General features: G+C 41.0%; 1 protein-coding gene across 2 annotated transcripts in view; it reads right to left on the bottom strand.

Moving 5' to 3' along the window:
• The window catches only part of UXS1 (UDP-glucuronate decarboxylase 1), a 46,256-nt gene that overhangs the window by 11,997 nt on the left and 16,137 nt on the right, over positions 1-18,122 (bottom strand). Inside the window, exons 3-9 of one of the 2 annotated variants that reach the window (XM_063126214.1) lie at positions 14,765-14,813; positions 13,563-13,606; positions 10,136-10,196; positions 6,023-6,203; positions 3,275-3,379; positions 1,316-1,375; positions 323-444 (exon numbers count right to left, since the gene is read on the bottom strand). In XM_063126214.1, coding sequence (XP_062982284.1) covers positions 323-444; positions 1,316-1,375; positions 3,275-3,379; positions 6,023-6,203; positions 10,136-10,196; positions 13,563-13,606; positions 14,765-14,813 — 622 coding nt within the window. Of the gene's footprint in view, positions 1-322; positions 445-1,315; positions 1,376-3,274; positions 3,380-6,022; positions 6,204-10,135; positions 10,197-13,562; positions 13,607-14,764; positions 14,814-18,122 lie in introns of those variants that run through there. The other variant, XM_063126215.1, reaches the window with a different exon arrangement.

The following is an 18,122-nucleotide window of genomic DNA, read 5'->3' as shown; positions in this document are numbered from 1 at the left end:
TTCCCCTCAAATTGGAAAAATGCACACATTTCAGGGCCTTCTAAATTTGTCCCCAAAGTCCTCTGGTCAGAACTTTCAGCCCAGCTCTAGCAGATACTGTCCTGTATCTCACTGGGGTCATTCAGTGACACCACCTGAGTCACCTTGTATTTCTATATTATGTGTTAACTGCTAGAGCTCTGCATTATGCTGTAAGCTGCCTTGGAAAGACTATGGTTAGGAAAGGCAGCTAAGACATGGCTTAAATAAACACATGAATAATGGCATTCATTTCTTAAGTTTTTAATATTTATCACTACAATCAACATGTTACCATCGATACCTGCTTCATATAGGCATAGCACATGGTTTCAGCAACTCTCTTCCCTTCATCGTAACATGCCCTGGGACCTATTGGGTTCACATGACCCCAGTAATCTTCATTCTGTGGGTGAACTTCAGGATCTTTAGAGAAAGAGAGAAAGCTATTATGAGTTTCCCCACTCCATCCAGTAACAAAGAAAGGATTAATGCTAATTTACTCTCTATAGAACAGTGGCTCAGCTAAATATTCTCTTAGGGCATGGCTAGACAGGCGATATCCCGGGGGTCGTCCCTGTGCATCCACATGACGCACAGGGCATCCCAGGAGCAGGGAGGGATGATTCCTCCCTTTCCCTGGGATATTGCCATGCCCATTAATTTCAATTTTTCCATGGTCCTGGGATGATCCCAAGACCGCAGAACGTGTGGCCCGCTGTTGCGGTTTCCCCCCAGCTCCTTGCAAGTAACACAAGAAGCAGGGAATTGGGCATGGAGCTCCTCAGGAGCTCTGTGCCCATCGGGGTTGGGGTGGAGGGAGCGCAAGGTGGTGGTTGTTTTTTAAAAATATACAATTTTGGTGGAGCGCTCCTGTGCTCCTTTTCATTTTTAAAAAAAATCCAAAATGGCGGCCACAATATTGCATGTCACTGGGTGACTTTGGGCCTGCCATTGATTCTCAGACTAACCTACCCCACAGAGTTGTTGTGAGGATAAAATGGAGAGGAGGGTCATCATGTAAGCTGCCTTGGATTCTTTAAAAGTGGCAAAAAGGCAAGGTATAAATGTAAAAATAAATAAATCTTTATTTTTTATCTATGTCTTTCATCAAGTAGCAAGGTTCATAGATTTTAGGGCAGGGATATGTGACAGTGAAGAAATTGTGAACACTTGGCTAGCCATACTTTGCTTACAAGCATGTTAAAATGCCTATACACTGATGTGACCTCTCCTGTGACCAAAATGGTTCCCACATCAGCCACTGTCAGCATACTAAGCCAAGTTCATTTCTTACCTCCGTACACTTCCGAGGTGGATGCAAGAAGGAGCCGGGCTCCAACACGTTTTGCTAACCCTTAAACAAAAGAAAGCTGAATTTTAGAGAAAAGGAACCAGCGTGAGTTTATTCTCTGCACTTTATTTTGACCAAGGCTGGCTACATAGCTAGAGTTTATTTTATTATGCATTTATTTAAAACATTTGAATCCTGCCCTATATCATTGAGATCTCAGGGCGGCGTATAGATAAAATCAATTCAACAGCATAAAACAATAAATAGAGTTCCACATTTCTTTCAAATCAAATTTTAACTTCTGACTCAGGAAACACAGATACCCCACTGAAAGTTATGAGGCTTATAAGCAATTTATTATCCAGTTGAAAAGAAAAAAAATCTTCTCATCCTGCCCTACTGAAGCCAAAAAGGCAGCATGGATGAGAGCAGTTAGACTTATATTTTCAGTCTCAAGAAATTCCCTTTTAGTTTGTTGAAGGCTACAAGTATCCATAGTAGTAAACAGCTTGTCTGTATCTACATTATCAGGTAGGGAATCCTACCGATTATATGTCAAGAATCCAAATTACAACATGACAGGAGTTTAAGAGCAGAGTTGGCTTTAAATTGACTGCACAGCGACTGACAGCAGACAACCTCTTTATATGTTCTGTGCATTCCTGTATTTGTATATATAGACCAGGGGTCCCCAATCTTTTTGGAGCCGGGGGCAAATTTGGGAATTTGAGAAATTGCAGATGTGGCTAGTCACATAACGGCTACTGGGCAGGGTGGTAGTGGCAGCTACTCAAAAGTGTTGGGGGGGGGCAGAAGTAGTGCGTCTAGAAGGGAAATAGCAAGATAAAGAAGTGAGTGGGAGAGAAAGAGCAAGGCTAGGAAGAGAGAGAAGGAAGGCCAGGAATGGGGAAATGAGAGAAACAGCAAGGAAAAGGGTTGAGGGGAAAGAAATAATGAACTGGGAGTGGGGGGAGAGAGAGAGAGAGAGAGAGAGAGAGAGATCAAAGGAAAAAGGTCTCTGTGGACAGAAAAAGATTGGGTGGGTCTAGGAAGCAACTCCTTCCTTCTATTCCTGCCCACTGAACAGGAAGAAGAACATAGTGCCAAATTGTGTTGTTGTTGTTGTTTTAAATTGAAATGAACTGAAGAGGGCAGGGAGTAGAGAGCTTTACAGGCACCGTTGGAAGTTCGGGCAGGTGATGGGGACCCTGATGTAGGCAGTCTGCATATTCAGATTTGCCTGGGATCACTGTCACTGGAGACATGATCACTGCTCTTCTACTTTTGATGGCATTCCAGTACCCAGCTGTTGTGTCCTACCCTGTGCATCATACATTGTTCAAGTGTCCGTGCTGTCTGTGTAAATCAACTGAAAAGCATGTCTCATTTCCACATTTATTAACTTCCCATCGTACCTTGCCACAGTCCTTGTCATGGACTGAATGGGCTTGCAGCTGATGCAACAAGTGCTTTGACAACGGAATCAAATTCAAACACCTCGATGGCAGAAAAATGACTTGGGAATAGCACAGAAAAATCACATTATGGAAAAATATTTTTCTGCCTTCCCAAAGTGCCATGGATACCATCTTGGAAATAGCATCATTCTAGCCACCATGATAATTAAAATTGCTGGAATGTATGCATGACTACCTGGTTCACCCATGCCTAGCCTGGGATAGTTGTAAGTGCTCAGCGGGTACAAAAATATACTGTATGACTCCACCTAAAAATTGCTGCTTCAGCATTTAAACGTTAACAACATGGATACTAAATTGCAAGAAAATACCCTGTTAGCATTATAAGAATATTAAAACTGTTAAAGACAAACACAGTTGTGCAGTATTTAGAATTAGGGTGTTGGCGCTTACTCTAATAAAACCAGCAGGAAAATACCATCTGATTTCAGTGAATGTTAAATGGCTTACTTTTTAGCAACCATTAATTTAGGTTTATACTTACCCAACATGTTTAGTGTCCCAATTGTGTTGGTCTTTAACGTCTTGATGGGATTATACATGTAATTTGGAGGGGAAGCTGGAGAGGCTAGATGGTAAATCTGGTCCACTATAGAACAAAAACCGGGGGGGGGGGGGGGGAGAGAGAAAGAGAAAGAACACCATTTGTTTAAGAAGCTGGAGAAATTATTTTTGATTCTGCCAAAATAATTACATGATTCTTGCAGCCTGTATACTACAGCATACAAAGACACAAGTGCATCTAAAACACAGTTCACAGTTCAACTAACGTTTTAGAATCATAGAATAGTAGAGTTGGAAGGGGCCTATAAGGCCATCGAGTCCAACCCCCTGCTCAATGCTTATTGATACAAGATCCCCTGGAAGATGGGAGGGGTCGTTGAACATCCTAGAACAGTGGTGGGGAATATGTGGCCCTCCAGATGTTGATGGATGGCACCTTCCATCAGCCCTAGCCAGCCCTGCAGTCCAACAACACCTGGAGGGCCATATGATCCGCAACCCTTTCCCAGAAGGAACAGAATATATGAGAAAGAGAAAAGCAATGTATGAAAATATCCCTGGATCTGTAAGAGTTTTTTCTCTCTGTCTAAATATGCACAGGATTGGACCCTAAAAAGGCAAAGGGAGAAATGGCCCAGTTGGGATGAGAACCAGGAGCTAAAGAGAAGAGGGAGTAAGGTATCTATTATTAGTAGCAGTATTTAATAGATTTAAGATGGAATTTGCCCCAAAACTAGCTCCCATTGAATTACACTGAAGTGAGCCAACAATCATTGAAAAACTTTCCTAGCACTAATTTGTTCCTTACAGATTTTTTTTTTTAAAAAATAGTCAATTGGAGAAATATTTCTGATGCACAGAAGTGACTGTCAAAGCCACATTGTAGAGAAATACTTGGCTAGTGTCTAGTGAGCTGATTCCCAGGGTGCACTTTCTTTTACGGGCACGCCTGATTTCCACATTCTGTACTTTCCCGCTTGCCACAGACACTTTGAACTGTGAAGTATCTTCTTGTTGAGAGTCACACTGGAACTGCCTTTCATTATACTTGAGAAAAAAGAATCTATATAATTCATACCCAGCCAAGCCTAGAATCGTGCTCTAAAAACAGTCTGCCGATTTAATAACGTCCCACTGGTATTATTTAACCAAAAGCACCTGATTGTATAAGCGAGGTGCTGTAAGCCATTAACCAATTCCTGCTGTGTAGCTACACCCCCACAATTCAGGAAGCAAAAATTAGGGGAGCCAATTAAAGCTGCAAATGGGAATAGCCGAAGCTTCTTATTAATCCCAGTTCATAATGTTCTCAGCGACATGGCAAATGTTCCCACCCATCCCCGTCAGGAAGTATGTGCCCCCTTTACGTTTAAAAGAGTATTGTTGATGTTCTGTAGCTTAGGATCCTAGGAAGAAAGGCGATGTTCACCGAGACAATGTCTTCAGTTTTCAAAATGCACTTAAAGCCATTCTCTTGTGTACTGTTCACCCACTTGGCAATATTTGCAAATCCCTGTGAGGCGATGAGGCCAAGAAAACATGCCATACATGTAACCTTTAAAGCAGCCTTTCTCCAACCTAGTGCAGTCCAGCTTTGTTGGACTACAACTCCCATGGCTATGATGATTGGGAATGATGGGAGCTGCAGTCCAACATAGCTGGACAGCACCAGGTTTGTTGGGGAAGGGCAGCTTTAAAGGGAACACACGCACAGTCATTCTGATGCCTGCATGCTGGAAACATGGGACTATTGCTCCACAAGACTGAGGAATAAAATCTGCATCTATCCAGCGTATTAAAGTGTACAGATTGTCTTGAGACTTTGCTGTTAACAGGTAGAAATGAGGCGCACCTGGAGGCAAGATTGGGCAAAATCCTGCTGCTTCACTGCATGTTTATTTTACCTGTACTGCCAAATGTGTGAATAGGGCTCAGGTGAGGGGTTAAATAATAATAATAATAATAACAACAACAACAACAATTATTATTTATTGCATTTTTATACCGCCCAATAGCCAAAGCTCCCTGCAAAGCAAAGAAGGACCCAGAGCGCAGGGGTAAACAGCCCGTCCTCCGTAACCCTGGCCTATGCAGATGTTACAGAAGGACTTTAGGGTCACCCCCACATGACTTCACTAAAATTAATCACACTGAGGAAAAGTATTATGTCCCCACGTTCTCAAAGTGCATGTGAACTGGTGTGTGTGTGTGTGTGTGTGTGTGTGTGTGTGTGAGAGAGAGAGAGAGAGAGAGAGAGAGAGTATAAACATCTCTTCTATTGTTCCTACCCAGTTTTAAATGGTCCCCATTAAACTGGGTTAAATTTGGAAAACGTTTGAAATTAATCCGATTTAAAACCAGAGCCATTCTAAACTAGTAAGCTCCGATATCCTTTGGAGCACGATACAGCCCAGAGGCCTCTACACCTCTAGGTGCTTATCTTCAGCTGCCTGAATCCTATGATGGGCAGTGGTTCTTCCTAATCCTCCCAGAAACAATAACATAGGGCAGCCTTCCCCAACCTGGCGCTGCCCAGATGTTTTGGACCAGAACTCCCAGCATTCCTGACCATTGGCCATGTTGGCTGGGCTGATGGGAACTGTTGGGGAAGATTGGCATTTAGGGGGGAAATGGATTTTACCAGCCCCTCGAGAATTGGCACTTTAGGTGAAGAAGACATTGGCACTCCTGGAGGGATAGCCCAGCCTGGACATCCAAGGCTACTCACCTTCAATGTAGAGGGGCTCTACGACATCATGATTAATCAGTTCAAAGTTCTCATGGCCAATCCAGTGTTCCACGTTTCTTTTCCTGCCCGTAAAGAAGTTGTCCACAACTGTAACTTCATGGCCATCCATCATTAGTTTGTCAGTAAGATGAGAACCCACAAACCCTGCTCCTCCAGTTATCTGCATTAGGACAGTTTGCATATAAATTTTTCTTCTCTTTTGAAGGAAAACACCAGACAAAAAGTCCACAAACATGAAACGAATGAACAGCACTTTCGGATTTTTTTCTTACAACTTGACACAGAGAGCGAAGGGGAAAGAAGTCAATGCGCTTTTTAAAAACAACAAGAAAAAGCATTCATTTCACAATTTGCTTCATGTAATCACGAGCTTTGCAGAACTCAACACTGTTAGCACAAAGTATATTTTTAATGTACTGTGAATACCCCTTCTGTTAAGTAAAATAGGCTGACCCAATAGAAATCCAAATAATATTTCTGCTCAACCTCCATCATTCATCCGAAGAAAAATACTAGGAAGAGGAACCATTCAAGATTTCCTTCAAGATGCGTCATGAAAAATGCAGAGAAGTTTTTGAGTAACAGCTGGATTTTATATTTTCAAAAATATAAAACAATTAAAAAAATATAAAACTTCTTTCTTGTCTCCAGCAGTCCTAAGAGGAGATTCAGGTGAAACCTGAAACCACCACATCACCTAATAGAGACCAATTTAAATCTCTGCAACCTCTCCTCCCCCATTTCATCATGACATCAACACCAAACCAGCCTTCTCACCTCTTATTCCCATCCCCTGGCTCTGCTCTTTGTAACAACTTGCCTGATCAAAAGATCTCGAGATCTCGAAAGCATGCTTCTTGAGTTGGCCTAATAAAGGTATTACAATAATATGGACTATTTCTTATGACCAACAATAGCAATCTTTGCTTATTTTTGTAATCTCATCCTTCCAAGAGTAGAGCACAAAACAGTAAGCATTTATATAATGCAGTGTTTGCTTTCCCTTGTATGGGAATTAAAATGTCTTGTTTAATTCAAAAGGAAGGTACAAGTGTACAGAAATGCCTTTGCAAAACAGACTACAGGTGTGTGTATGTGTGTGGATTGCCTCTTTGACTAGCCACTACATGTCAAAATCTCCCTGCATGTGGGGAAGTTCAAATGTCAGGGATAAGTGTATTTTAAACTAGCCACCTTCTTAGTATGCTAGCTTTCCATGTACAGGGATGCTTGGCATGCGGGATGGAGGGAACACATATACAATCACCACCTACAGACAGAAGTGGTGCAGTCCTGGAAAGACTGTACCATGTGCTATTTTAGCACATGGCAAATGTCAGGGCAATGCAGATTAACTTTAATATGGATACACCCTCATTTTCACAAATATGGTTTCTGCACAAGTATCCATTAGGGCCTTAACTAAGAGAAGGAAAAAGGGAAGTTTTGAACCAATGCTCCTTTTCTGTATGCCTCAAATTCTTTCCTAGAAGTCTCCCTCGTTAACTCTAGGCACAGAGAATAAACCAGAGGTCACGCCATTTGCAGTAGGGACAGATAACAGAAGGCCTCGATAATTGGTGCCGCGTAGAAGTTCACATTTCACACAACATTCCAAAGGGTGCAGAAAATCACTGAGCACGACTGAACTGCTGAAGAAAACAAATGAGCTTCAGTCTGGTGTGGCAACTTCCTAAGGGTCAATTATGTCAGAGCCAAATTTGGTACTCGACTAAGCCAATCTAAGTAGCAGCTGTGGGATTACAAGTGATTACTGATCCTCTGAGTAATTAACAGTGGAAGACTTTCTTATAGCTACTGAAAAGGGTGAGGAGTTCTGACAATGCAAATAACTTGGCTTTTTATTAGTTAATTAGTATATTCACACTGGTAACAGGTAGGAAATGACATTTGCTCCTCAAATGGAACTTGGACAACAACAACAACAACAAAAAAGGAACATTTCTCTACTTGCCTTTGTCAAGGCAAACAATTTAAAACCTAATTTTCTCTTTCTATTCTTTAACATTATTTTATTCAAATGTCTTGACAGTATAGTCAACCAAAATGTTGCATGCAAGAGATTCTACATCTCCAGCCATCTACTAAGGACTGAAAACTCTATTTTCATCCATTCTGGATGATCTCAGATAGTTGGAGTTTACATTCCCAATACTGGCTAGGTATACTTTAAACAATATCAGTGTGTGAGTATGTGCGTGTGAGAGAGATTGCTGCAGTGAAGGAAGCAAATGCTTAAGGTTTCTGAGCACTCCTACTTATGCCATTCTTTTACATATTTGTTACTGATCAATCTATCCTCAATAGTTTGTTTATAAGAATGTAAGAGACAAAATTCATAGTCTCTGGCTTGATATTCTAAGTTCTCCCTATATTGGCTGAATTACTTGACAATCAGGTTCATCCTGGAGGAGAAGGCTATCCGTGGCTACTGGTCATGATGGCTACATGCTACCTCCAGTAGCAGAGGCAGTAAGCCAATGCATTCCAGTTGTTGTCCTATTGCACTTGTGTGCTGCTTGTGGGTTCCTGGTCAACAGCTGGTTGGCCACTGTCTGAACAGAATGCTGGATTAGATAGATCCTTGGTCTGATCCAGCATGGCTTTACTTTTATTTTATTTATTTATTTAACTTACTCCTATATCACCCAATAGCCAAAGCTTCTTCATATCTATAGGTGTGATGATTATGAAAAAAATTCTTCTAACAAAAGTAAAACAATTGGATTGGATGCAAAGGTTTGATGTCATGAGAAAGATCCCTGATTTCGATCAACACCCATCCTGTGCTTTCTGCTGCAGCTGCTTGCATCTCCTGAAAATCCACACCTAAGGGTCACAGGACTCCCCAGTACTGGTGTAAGATATTGGGGAGGGGGAAAAGCAGCTGGAAAGGGAAAGTCCTGTTCTGAAAGCAGAAACTTACTCACAGCTCATAGCATCCAAGCCACTGCTTACTCACAAAATATTTAAGAATGGGGATTTAAGAATGGGGGGCGGGCAGGCGGGTGGGGAGAATCAAGGTCTTTAATAGAATAGAGCCTACCCCTCTGAACCCTTGACTGTAGCGGTTTAGCCACCATAGTGATTTAAGCACTAGATGCTGTAGCAGTTCAGGTACTAAATGTCCAATTGTGGCTTTAATGTAGTTTTAAAGACATAAGCCACAAGAGACAATATGGAAATATTTGAAGTAACTAAATCTGAAACATGGAGGGTGGACTGATAATGGATATATTTATAAATTCATGCACAGGTTGATAAATGAAGTAAATTTAATAAGAACTGAAGATATAGCGCAAATTGTATCCCATTTACTAGAGCACTAAAAATATAAAGCAGGCTTCCCCAAACTAATGCCCTGCAGATGCATTGGACTACAATTCCCAGATGGTATGTCCACGCTGAACAATGATGATATTCATATCCTTCTCTTCTTCAGTTGAGCACGCAAATGGCTGCCATGTTCGCTCACATCCAGTATTGACTGCTTAGCCCACTGATGACATGTTGCCCACCCATTCTGCGTTTGTCAGTGCCTAGTCGGGCACCTCCTTCAGACACCTTTCCACTGGCGGGAGAGATGCATGAAGGATGACTTGGGAGAACCCACTCCTCTCGGTGTCGGCCAAGTACCCCGCATTTCACTGCTATCTGTGATTTGAATGGGAGCAGAATCTGAGAATGGGGATAACAACTGCTCACTCCTTTATGGCCCATCATGACCTTTATTTATGATATCTTGCTTTGCCTTTTGAGATACCAAAAGGCAGCTTTCATGGGATTCCCAGGCACTGATCATCCCCTGGCCTCCACTCCAACTCAGCTTCATCAACACCATTTACTGGTCCTCCTTCTTTTAAATCAACAATTATTGCTTCTTATTAATATCATCTGCACTCCAAATTAGCCAAAATTAAGACCAAATTAGGGAAAGACCTAATACAGAGCTTGCTTTTTCGATCTGCGTCATTCCACAAAGAGAATGACTATCTCAATATAGTGATTTCTCATTAATCCAATGCAGAAATTAAAAACATTTGATTGGTTCTGAGCACGCTGCTAACTTACCAAAATCCTTTTACGATCCTTTTCGGATAGGAACTTCACGGGTGGATACTTCTGAGTAAAACTATGAAACATTTCAAAATTATATTATTTCTGGATCTATGTACCATGTGATGCAGCATAAAAGTTACATGAGAGAATACCAGGCACGCCCGCACCTCCTCTGCCAATTTCAAAACAAAACATTCTTCAAATGTGTGGATATTTGGAGATTGAGTTGAGACCCACTATCAACACTTGGCATAAAGTGATCTGTCACAACAAGCACCATTCGACATGCATCAGTAGTCAGTATTTGATAGCAGCTGTTGTACTTTTTCTTCTTGTGAGAAATTTTGTACTAAAGGAGGGGAAAATCAGGATCCAAGATGGAATAATAGTTCTCTGCTGTTGTTTTTATTTTTAAAAATATACTTTCTTCCCCCAAAAGTTTGTGTTTTAAAGAAACAGAAATGGTATCTATTATTTTAAGGCAGTACAATAACCTTTTTTCTAAGGCAGTAAAATAAGATTATAAGACTGGACACTTTCTATGCACATCTCTGCCATACGAGTGGGGGGAAATTACTAATTTGTTATTTTTAGATGCATGTTTTTGCACTTGCCGGACGCTCTTGAAGAAAATAATAAAATATCCCATTAAAGTCTGAAAACAGAGCGTCCATTTCCAGAGTAGCAATTTAAAAACAGGGGAGCCATACAATGAATTACTGAAGGGCTCATTAGTAATGAATACATCTGGCCTGGATGCACAAATCTGTTTAATGTACTCAGTAATGAAAGGGTTGATTCATAGGTTGCCCACAGTGGCCTGGAAGCTGCTTCCTCCTGCATGGCTGATTTGGGATGTAGGAAGTCATTCACATGGGGAGGAATCATGTTCCTGGCTCCTCTTATGTGGTTCTTCCATCTAGACACTACTGAAGCGGTGTGGGGAGAAGCCACAAAGGCCTGCTGGTAACATAAGAATTGCCCCCAACCTAGATCTCAAGGATATATTCAAGCCAACTTCTGAAGGCTATTGTCTTTGTTGCATACACACCTTTGTCTCAAATTGCGCCCTTTCACACATATAATCTCAGGTGACCCACATATGTTAGAATAGGGAGTAGGCTACCTGATACCATCCAGATGTTTTGGACTATAACACCCACGAGACCCAGCCAACGATCAGAATTGGGACTTGTAGCCGAAATATACAGAAGGCACCAGCTTGTTTACTTCTGTGCTAGAACAACAAGGGCATCTATCTCAGGCACAACATGGGCGGGGACACAACACAGCCCCCCAAAATATAATGTAATATATTCTGTTAATAATAATAATAATAATAATGCAACAACCTTACGCAATGCTTCCTTTTCAGTATGGAATAATTACATCATGCTCTCAAGGCAGTAGGTGAGAAATCAGTGAACAGCTTGCTTGGAGGAATCCTTGAAGTTTCTTATTAGCTCCTCAGCCTAACACTGGATACTGCTGATGAGGGGAAAGAATCAGAGGCCTACTACTCTGTCCAATTATTTACTAATCATTCCTTATAAGGGACACTGTAGGTATAAACCTACCCTTCTCTGGGAAGTTACAATTCCCTTTTAACTTTGGATGGTGCTGGGCTTCCAAGCCTATTTCAGGTATAGATATTACTGGTTACAGCACTGCTCAAAACATCCTACAGTCAGAGAAAGGATTCTGTCTCTTCACACTTGCATCAAATTGGCGGAGGTAGAGGACAGGGAAATACTAGAAACAGCAAAAGCTCATATTTCATGCTCAAAGGTGAAGTGTCTTTTTCCGTTTTGCACCAAATATATATATATATATATATATATAGAGAGAGAGAGAGAGAGAGAGAGAGAGAAAGAGAGAGAGAAAGAGAGAGAGAAAGAGAGAGAGAGTGTAACATATCAATAACCCATGCCAGTAACTGGGAAGGTTTGCTTATTAAACCTTTACTGACATACTAACTCAGCCAATCAAAGAGTAGACACTTTCTAGAAGTCTCTGATGTAGAATGGCTGCAGCATAAAGCATCCAAGATCTGCCGCTTGCAGTCCAAGGCCACTGTTTGTTTATCCTACGAACCGATCTTCAGCTTTCATCACTCTTACCTCATTTTAGTAGATGAAAATAGATGAAGGAATGTTGCCTTGGTACACAGGGAACAATGCCAGATGTACCAGCAGCCTGTAATTGTCCATGCTATTATAGGCTACTACAAATATAAATTTGCTGTGACAAGAAAAAATAAGTACCCATCGTTTTAAGTATCTAACTAGGTCACAATGACATTTGATAAGACAAATTGCTTCCAAGTTAAAGAAATGTTTAGCATTGACATAACTGATATCATTTTTTCAGCCGATTTTAGAATTGAAATAAAGTTACAAAAAAGTTTAAACTACTCAATTCTTACGTTTGGATTTTGATGTCAAGACCTGAACCTGATTTCAGTAGTTCAATTTAGGAATTAAAAAGCGGCATCAAAAATCTGAGATACAACTACGGTTACTGTACCAAGTTCATTAATTAAATCAGAGCACATTTGATTTAATTAAGCACCCTTCAAGATGATAATGGGCCTGTTCAGACAACACGCTAAGAAATGGTTACACTGCTAACCCTTTTGCAGCAAATGGTTAGAGAGTGTTTAAACCATGGTTATTTAGGTACAATGGTTAGGAATGGCTCACACGACATGCTAAGCCATGTTTGCTCAAAATGCTTAACCACCGTGGCTTAGCATGTCAACTGAACAGGGTCTTAATACAATTATTTACTAGTGTCAGCTTCTAACACTGACTACTGATGCATGTCAGATACTGTCAAATGTTGTTTGTTGTGGCAGATCGCTGTATGCCAAGTGTTGATATTGAACCTCAACACAATCTCCAAATATCTACACATGTGAAGAATATTTTGTACCGCAATTTGCAGAGGAGAACTGGGGGGCAGGAATGGTTTCAATTCTATCTTCTTGCTATCCACTAGATTTGTTACCTCACCTTGTCCAGGTTTAAACTCCTTCTCACTGGACGAAAAGCTCTTACTTAAGGTTGAAATCCCTTTCACACTTAATGAGGTATAACTCTCATCGAACAGTACAGGACTTACTTCTGAGTAGACCATGGGGATTATGCCACTAGTTATGTAAAGCAGTCAGTCATGGAGATGACCTATTAATAAACACTGCGCAAACAGTGTTTATTAAGATATATACTGTACCCAGGAGCTCTTTTATAAGCAAGGTCCCATTCTTAATAGTAAGTCTAGAAGGCTTAAGTCTTTACTGCAAGCAAGAGCTCCTTCAATATTGCCAAATTTCACTCAACTAATATTCTTGCCCAGACTCTTTAAGTTACGTCAGCTCAAGAAAATATTAGCTCAAGACAAAGGATCATTTACTGGCCAACTCACAAAACACGCATACCTTTTCTCTAATTCTCTGATCTTCTCCCTTAAAGGTGCAACAACCTAAAGGCAAAATTAAGAGTAAATATTCTGGGTGTTTCCTTACATAAATATCCCTCCTCATGAGAATGACAAATCATAAGAGGTATTTGTCGCTATCCATATTAAACTATAGCGCAGAAATTTGTTCATTTAGATTAACGTCACACACTCTAGATACAAGCATTGCATCTTACAAGTTTACAGTAACAACACCTGATATTCTAAATTACAGTGACAGTGAGCCACCCATAATATAGAAGCATATATTGGGCAGTTTGATACCCAAAACAACCCACTTAGACCCAAAGCACACATTAGTTTAAAGATACAGCTTTCAGCTACTATAAAGTAAGCACAGGGGTCTCAACATGGATTGGGCCATTTAAACTGCAGGTGCAGGAGCCCTAGTCCGATTGAGACCACAGCAGGGGCGAAGGGGTAAAACTACCCATCTCCCCAGCTAGGGCCTTCATCTGTACTGCGACCCGTGTGCTTGCTTTAGCATAAAAAAAAAAGGTTATGTATTAGATATTGACCAACAGATACAGAGAGAGGAATATGGAGAGGGCCTTAGAAATATTGGGTTGGTTCCAGACATTGTCATACCTACAGAAGAGGCACAAAAATTAATTGGACAGAAGACCCACAGAAATCAATGGGATTTAAGTTAGTATGAGTGACTTACATCCCATCAATTTCAATGGGTATAGATGGACTAGAGATGTGAAAGCCAGGGGGAAAAAGAGAACAGATGAGGAAAAAAACATTTCTTTCCCCAAAGCGATTATCTGAATACATTATCTGTAAGAATCAAAGCATAGTTATTTCTTCCATTCCTTATTAAAATAAAGTTCTGTCAAGAGGACTAAAAAAAAAAGGATTGCTTATTTTTCCATTCCTCCCCAAATTTTTATTTTTTCCAAGACAACCCAGAAAAAAACATTTCTTTAAAGTTCCCAGAAAATTTATATCTCTAGTCTGGAACCAAGCCATTTGCATTTTAGTACTACTGAAATTAAGATGACATATGCCATCACAAATCCAGCAATATGCTCACAAAGCACATTTATAGCCAACTCATTTGCAGTCCTTATAGAAAGAAGGAAAACAATTGGTACAGTAATGAAAGTAAAGTACTGAGAGACAGTGGGGAAATAAAAAATAATATGTGTTACTGACCTCTTCGATCTTATTTTCTACTTTCTGGTCACCATTCTCTTGGATAGACCTGTTGGGTAGGAAGCCAATAAAAACTTTAAAATGGCTAAAGGTCTAACTATTCCAGCAAGAAGGGTCAAGCTATAGATGTTAAATCCATCATTACACTTCAATACCTTTATTAAAACTCCCACATCTACGCTGCATGGCCTCCCCCAATTTAGACTACAGTGCAGGGGAGGAAATGGGATTAATGCTTTTCTTCTCTGTGCCATTTTCTCAATGAAGATCACTCCTCAAGGCTATTTGCCCTAAGGGGAAGCTGCTATAGAGGCCTATAGCAGCTTCTCTTCCAGGGCAAATAGCAAGGATTTGGGGGCAGGGGGTGGGAGGGGATTTTAGCAAGAAAATAGCATGAGGGAAAATTTCAGCCCTGCATAATACCCTTACTTTAACAAAGCAAGAAAACAACAACTCAGCAACACATTTAACGTACTGGTCTAGTTCACATGGAGCACTAAACTATGGCTTAAGTGTTACATATATAACCTTCAGCTTGTGCTCCCCTCCTCTGGTATGGCTGCAACAAGGCGATCAGAAGGTTTTGCTTCTGTTTTCAACTTGCTATGTTTAAACGTAAGACAAACCAAAGTTGGCTTGTTTTCCTAAACCATGGTTATATACAAGTGCTACCCCATAGGAGACATCCTACAGACAGTGGCAGAAGCACCTGCAAGGTGCAACTCAATTCTATGCCAGGAGCCGGTGGGTTGAGAGAGTTAAACTGGTTCCCTTAGCTTATGAATTGCCAGCAAAAAGATTTCCCAGTTGAAACATTGACCTTGGCTGAACTTGGTTAATCTGATGGGTATAATGTGCAGAAACACAGTTCGGAGCCTGTGCAACACACACAATTATACTGATTTAGGCAGCACAGAACCCAGTTCACTTTCAGCTATGCCGCCTCTGCAGGATTAGCACCAGGAAACATTTATTTTTATCACCAGAGTAATCCAATCTGACTCTGCACATACACTGGGAAGTAAAGGAGTGCCCCCCCTTTTTTTTATCGAAGGAGCATTTTTATACAGTTATTTTCAGAAGCACAGTTCCGCCGTATGAGGTTTCATAATACCTGGTACAAGTAATTTAACACTGACTGCAAAGCAAGCAAAAATGACTTTGCAATAATGCCTAGGAATTCTTCACTGCATAATTAGAAGTACTAGAATTAGGCTGTAAATCCCTTTTAAAAAAGAATTAACTTTTAGCTGAACTTCAGTTTTGTGTTTTGCTACAGAGTGTTCTATAATGAAAATAATATTTATTGTTGAGTGTTAATTTGCATTGAACTGTAGCCTATAAAGATGACTGAATTAATCAATTTACTTAAACAGGTTGTTTCCACTTGCTTTAAGCCGGGGTGCAAAATTCTATATGGGTGGGAGGCCGGACTGTCCCCACCAGGTCCTCCGTGGGCTGGATGACATCAGTGAGCATGGCCACGGTGAGTGACATCACTGCCCCACACTGCCCATTTTAGCCCTAGAGAAAGAGACTAGGCCAGAGCAGGGAGGAGATGGAGCCACTTCTCCCAGGCTTTGTGGGGTGCCCAGCTTCCCCACGGGCGGCACTGCGAGGTGAAGTGCCAGGAAGAGAGGCCCCTGCCTCATCCCTGCAATTATCGCCAATCTGAGCTCGGAAATAACAACAGGAATTCTTCCAAAGGGCCGGGCTTAGCCTCCGGATTGTGGAGCTTGGTGGGCCAAATTAGTTCTGCTCCGTCTTCATATATATCAGTCTTAAGAGTCTGTGAACAAAATAACGAGTATAGATCAACTTTCACAAGTGGGTGATGCTCCTCAAGCAGAAATCCTTGTTCTGAAAAGTTGAACAAACCTGCCGCTAACATGCTTGCATTTTGAGAATTAACACGGGGTAGTGGTTGAAGTGTCAGACTAAGATTGGAGACTCCCAAGTTCAAATCTCCAGTAAGCCATGATTCTCACTTGGCGGGGTGGGTGGGGAACCCTTGGCTAGTTGTGGTCTTTCAGGCTAACCTACCTCAAGGGTTGTTGTAAGAATGTGGGTGGGAAAGTATAAATGCTTGAGCTCCTTGGAAGAGCACAATAAAAATGTAATCAAGTGTGGACTGCCTGTATGACATCCAAATTGCAAGAAAGAGCCAGTTAAAGTAACATATGAGCCAACTCTGCGTTATCAGGATCAATGATGGAAGGGTGGGGTGGGAAGTCAAGGATATAGTTTGTGCAGATTACCGGTCACAGTCTCTTCCTGACTTTTGATTATGTTTTGAAAGGAGGGCCTAAATCAAGCAAAGGTACCTTTCAAAGAGCTTATTTGTATGACTTTATCAACGCATCAGTAGCCTACTTCTATATTAACCCCAGCATAAAATACTGCAGTGTGGTTCACGTGATCACGTCACTGAGGATTAAACCTATTACTGCTGGTTTCTCCTTCTGAGAAGGCAACAACAGTCCCTCCCTCTCCCCCATATTCCACTCTATTAAAGTGTGGAGGAGACAAGCTCTGAAAAGCACATCCTATCTTTCTGTCTCGGAGTGCAGGGATGGTTACTGCATTCCAGAGCTGCTGGTTATTTAAAAACCAATGCAATTGGCTTAACTGCATAGATTTCAAGTAAGTCCTTCAGCAAATATTTGGTTAAGAGGATTTCTGCAAATAGAAAGTCTTGCAATAAAATTATGTATACAGGATTCGCAGCAACTGAGCATATAGCTTTTATCCCCTCCAAGTGACTTCGCATGCATCTAACTTGGCTTCAGAATGTTTGAACAAAAAATAATGGAACCGTTTAATGCGTTTTGCATCCTGGAGGTTTCAACCAGTGGAAAAAAAATGAAGCTCTACTTCTTTACTTGGGACATACAGCCACACCACCTCCAGCAACAGACGGGTTTTTGTTAACTAGGCATGCATAAGCTACAGTGTTAGAAAACAGATAAACAATTCCTCTACAAAACTGTGCTCACATTACTTTAGGTAAAACTCCCAGCTGATTTCTGTAACTTTGTTTTGTGAATTAGTGCAGTAATGGGATAGTCAGCTGCTTTTACATGAACCCCAAACAATGATTGTGTTGTTGTTGTTGTTTTAAAAAAGAAGAGTTTATGTAGCATTGTCAGAGGACAGAACTGAACATAGCCACTTGTTATGTACTGTATTTTCTGGCGTATAAAACTACTTTTTAACCCAGGAAAATCTTCTCAAAAGTTGGGGGTCGTCTTATACGCCCAGTATAAGATGACTTTTTAACCCAGGAAGATCTTCTCAAAAGTTGGGGGTCGTCTTATACGCCCAGTATAAGATGACTTTTTAACCCAGGAAGATCTTC

The sequence above is a fragment of the Elgaria multicarinata genome, chromosome 5, assembly GCF_023053635.1.
Source record: "Elgaria multicarinata webbii isolate HBS135686 ecotype San Diego chromosome 5, rElgMul1.1.pri, whole genome shotgun sequence".
In the NCBI taxonomy this organism is placed as follows: Eukaryota; Metazoa; Chordata; class Lepidosauria; order Squamata; family Anguidae; genus Elgaria; species Elgaria multicarinata.
This window is presented reverse-complemented; position numbering and strand designations above follow the sequence as displayed.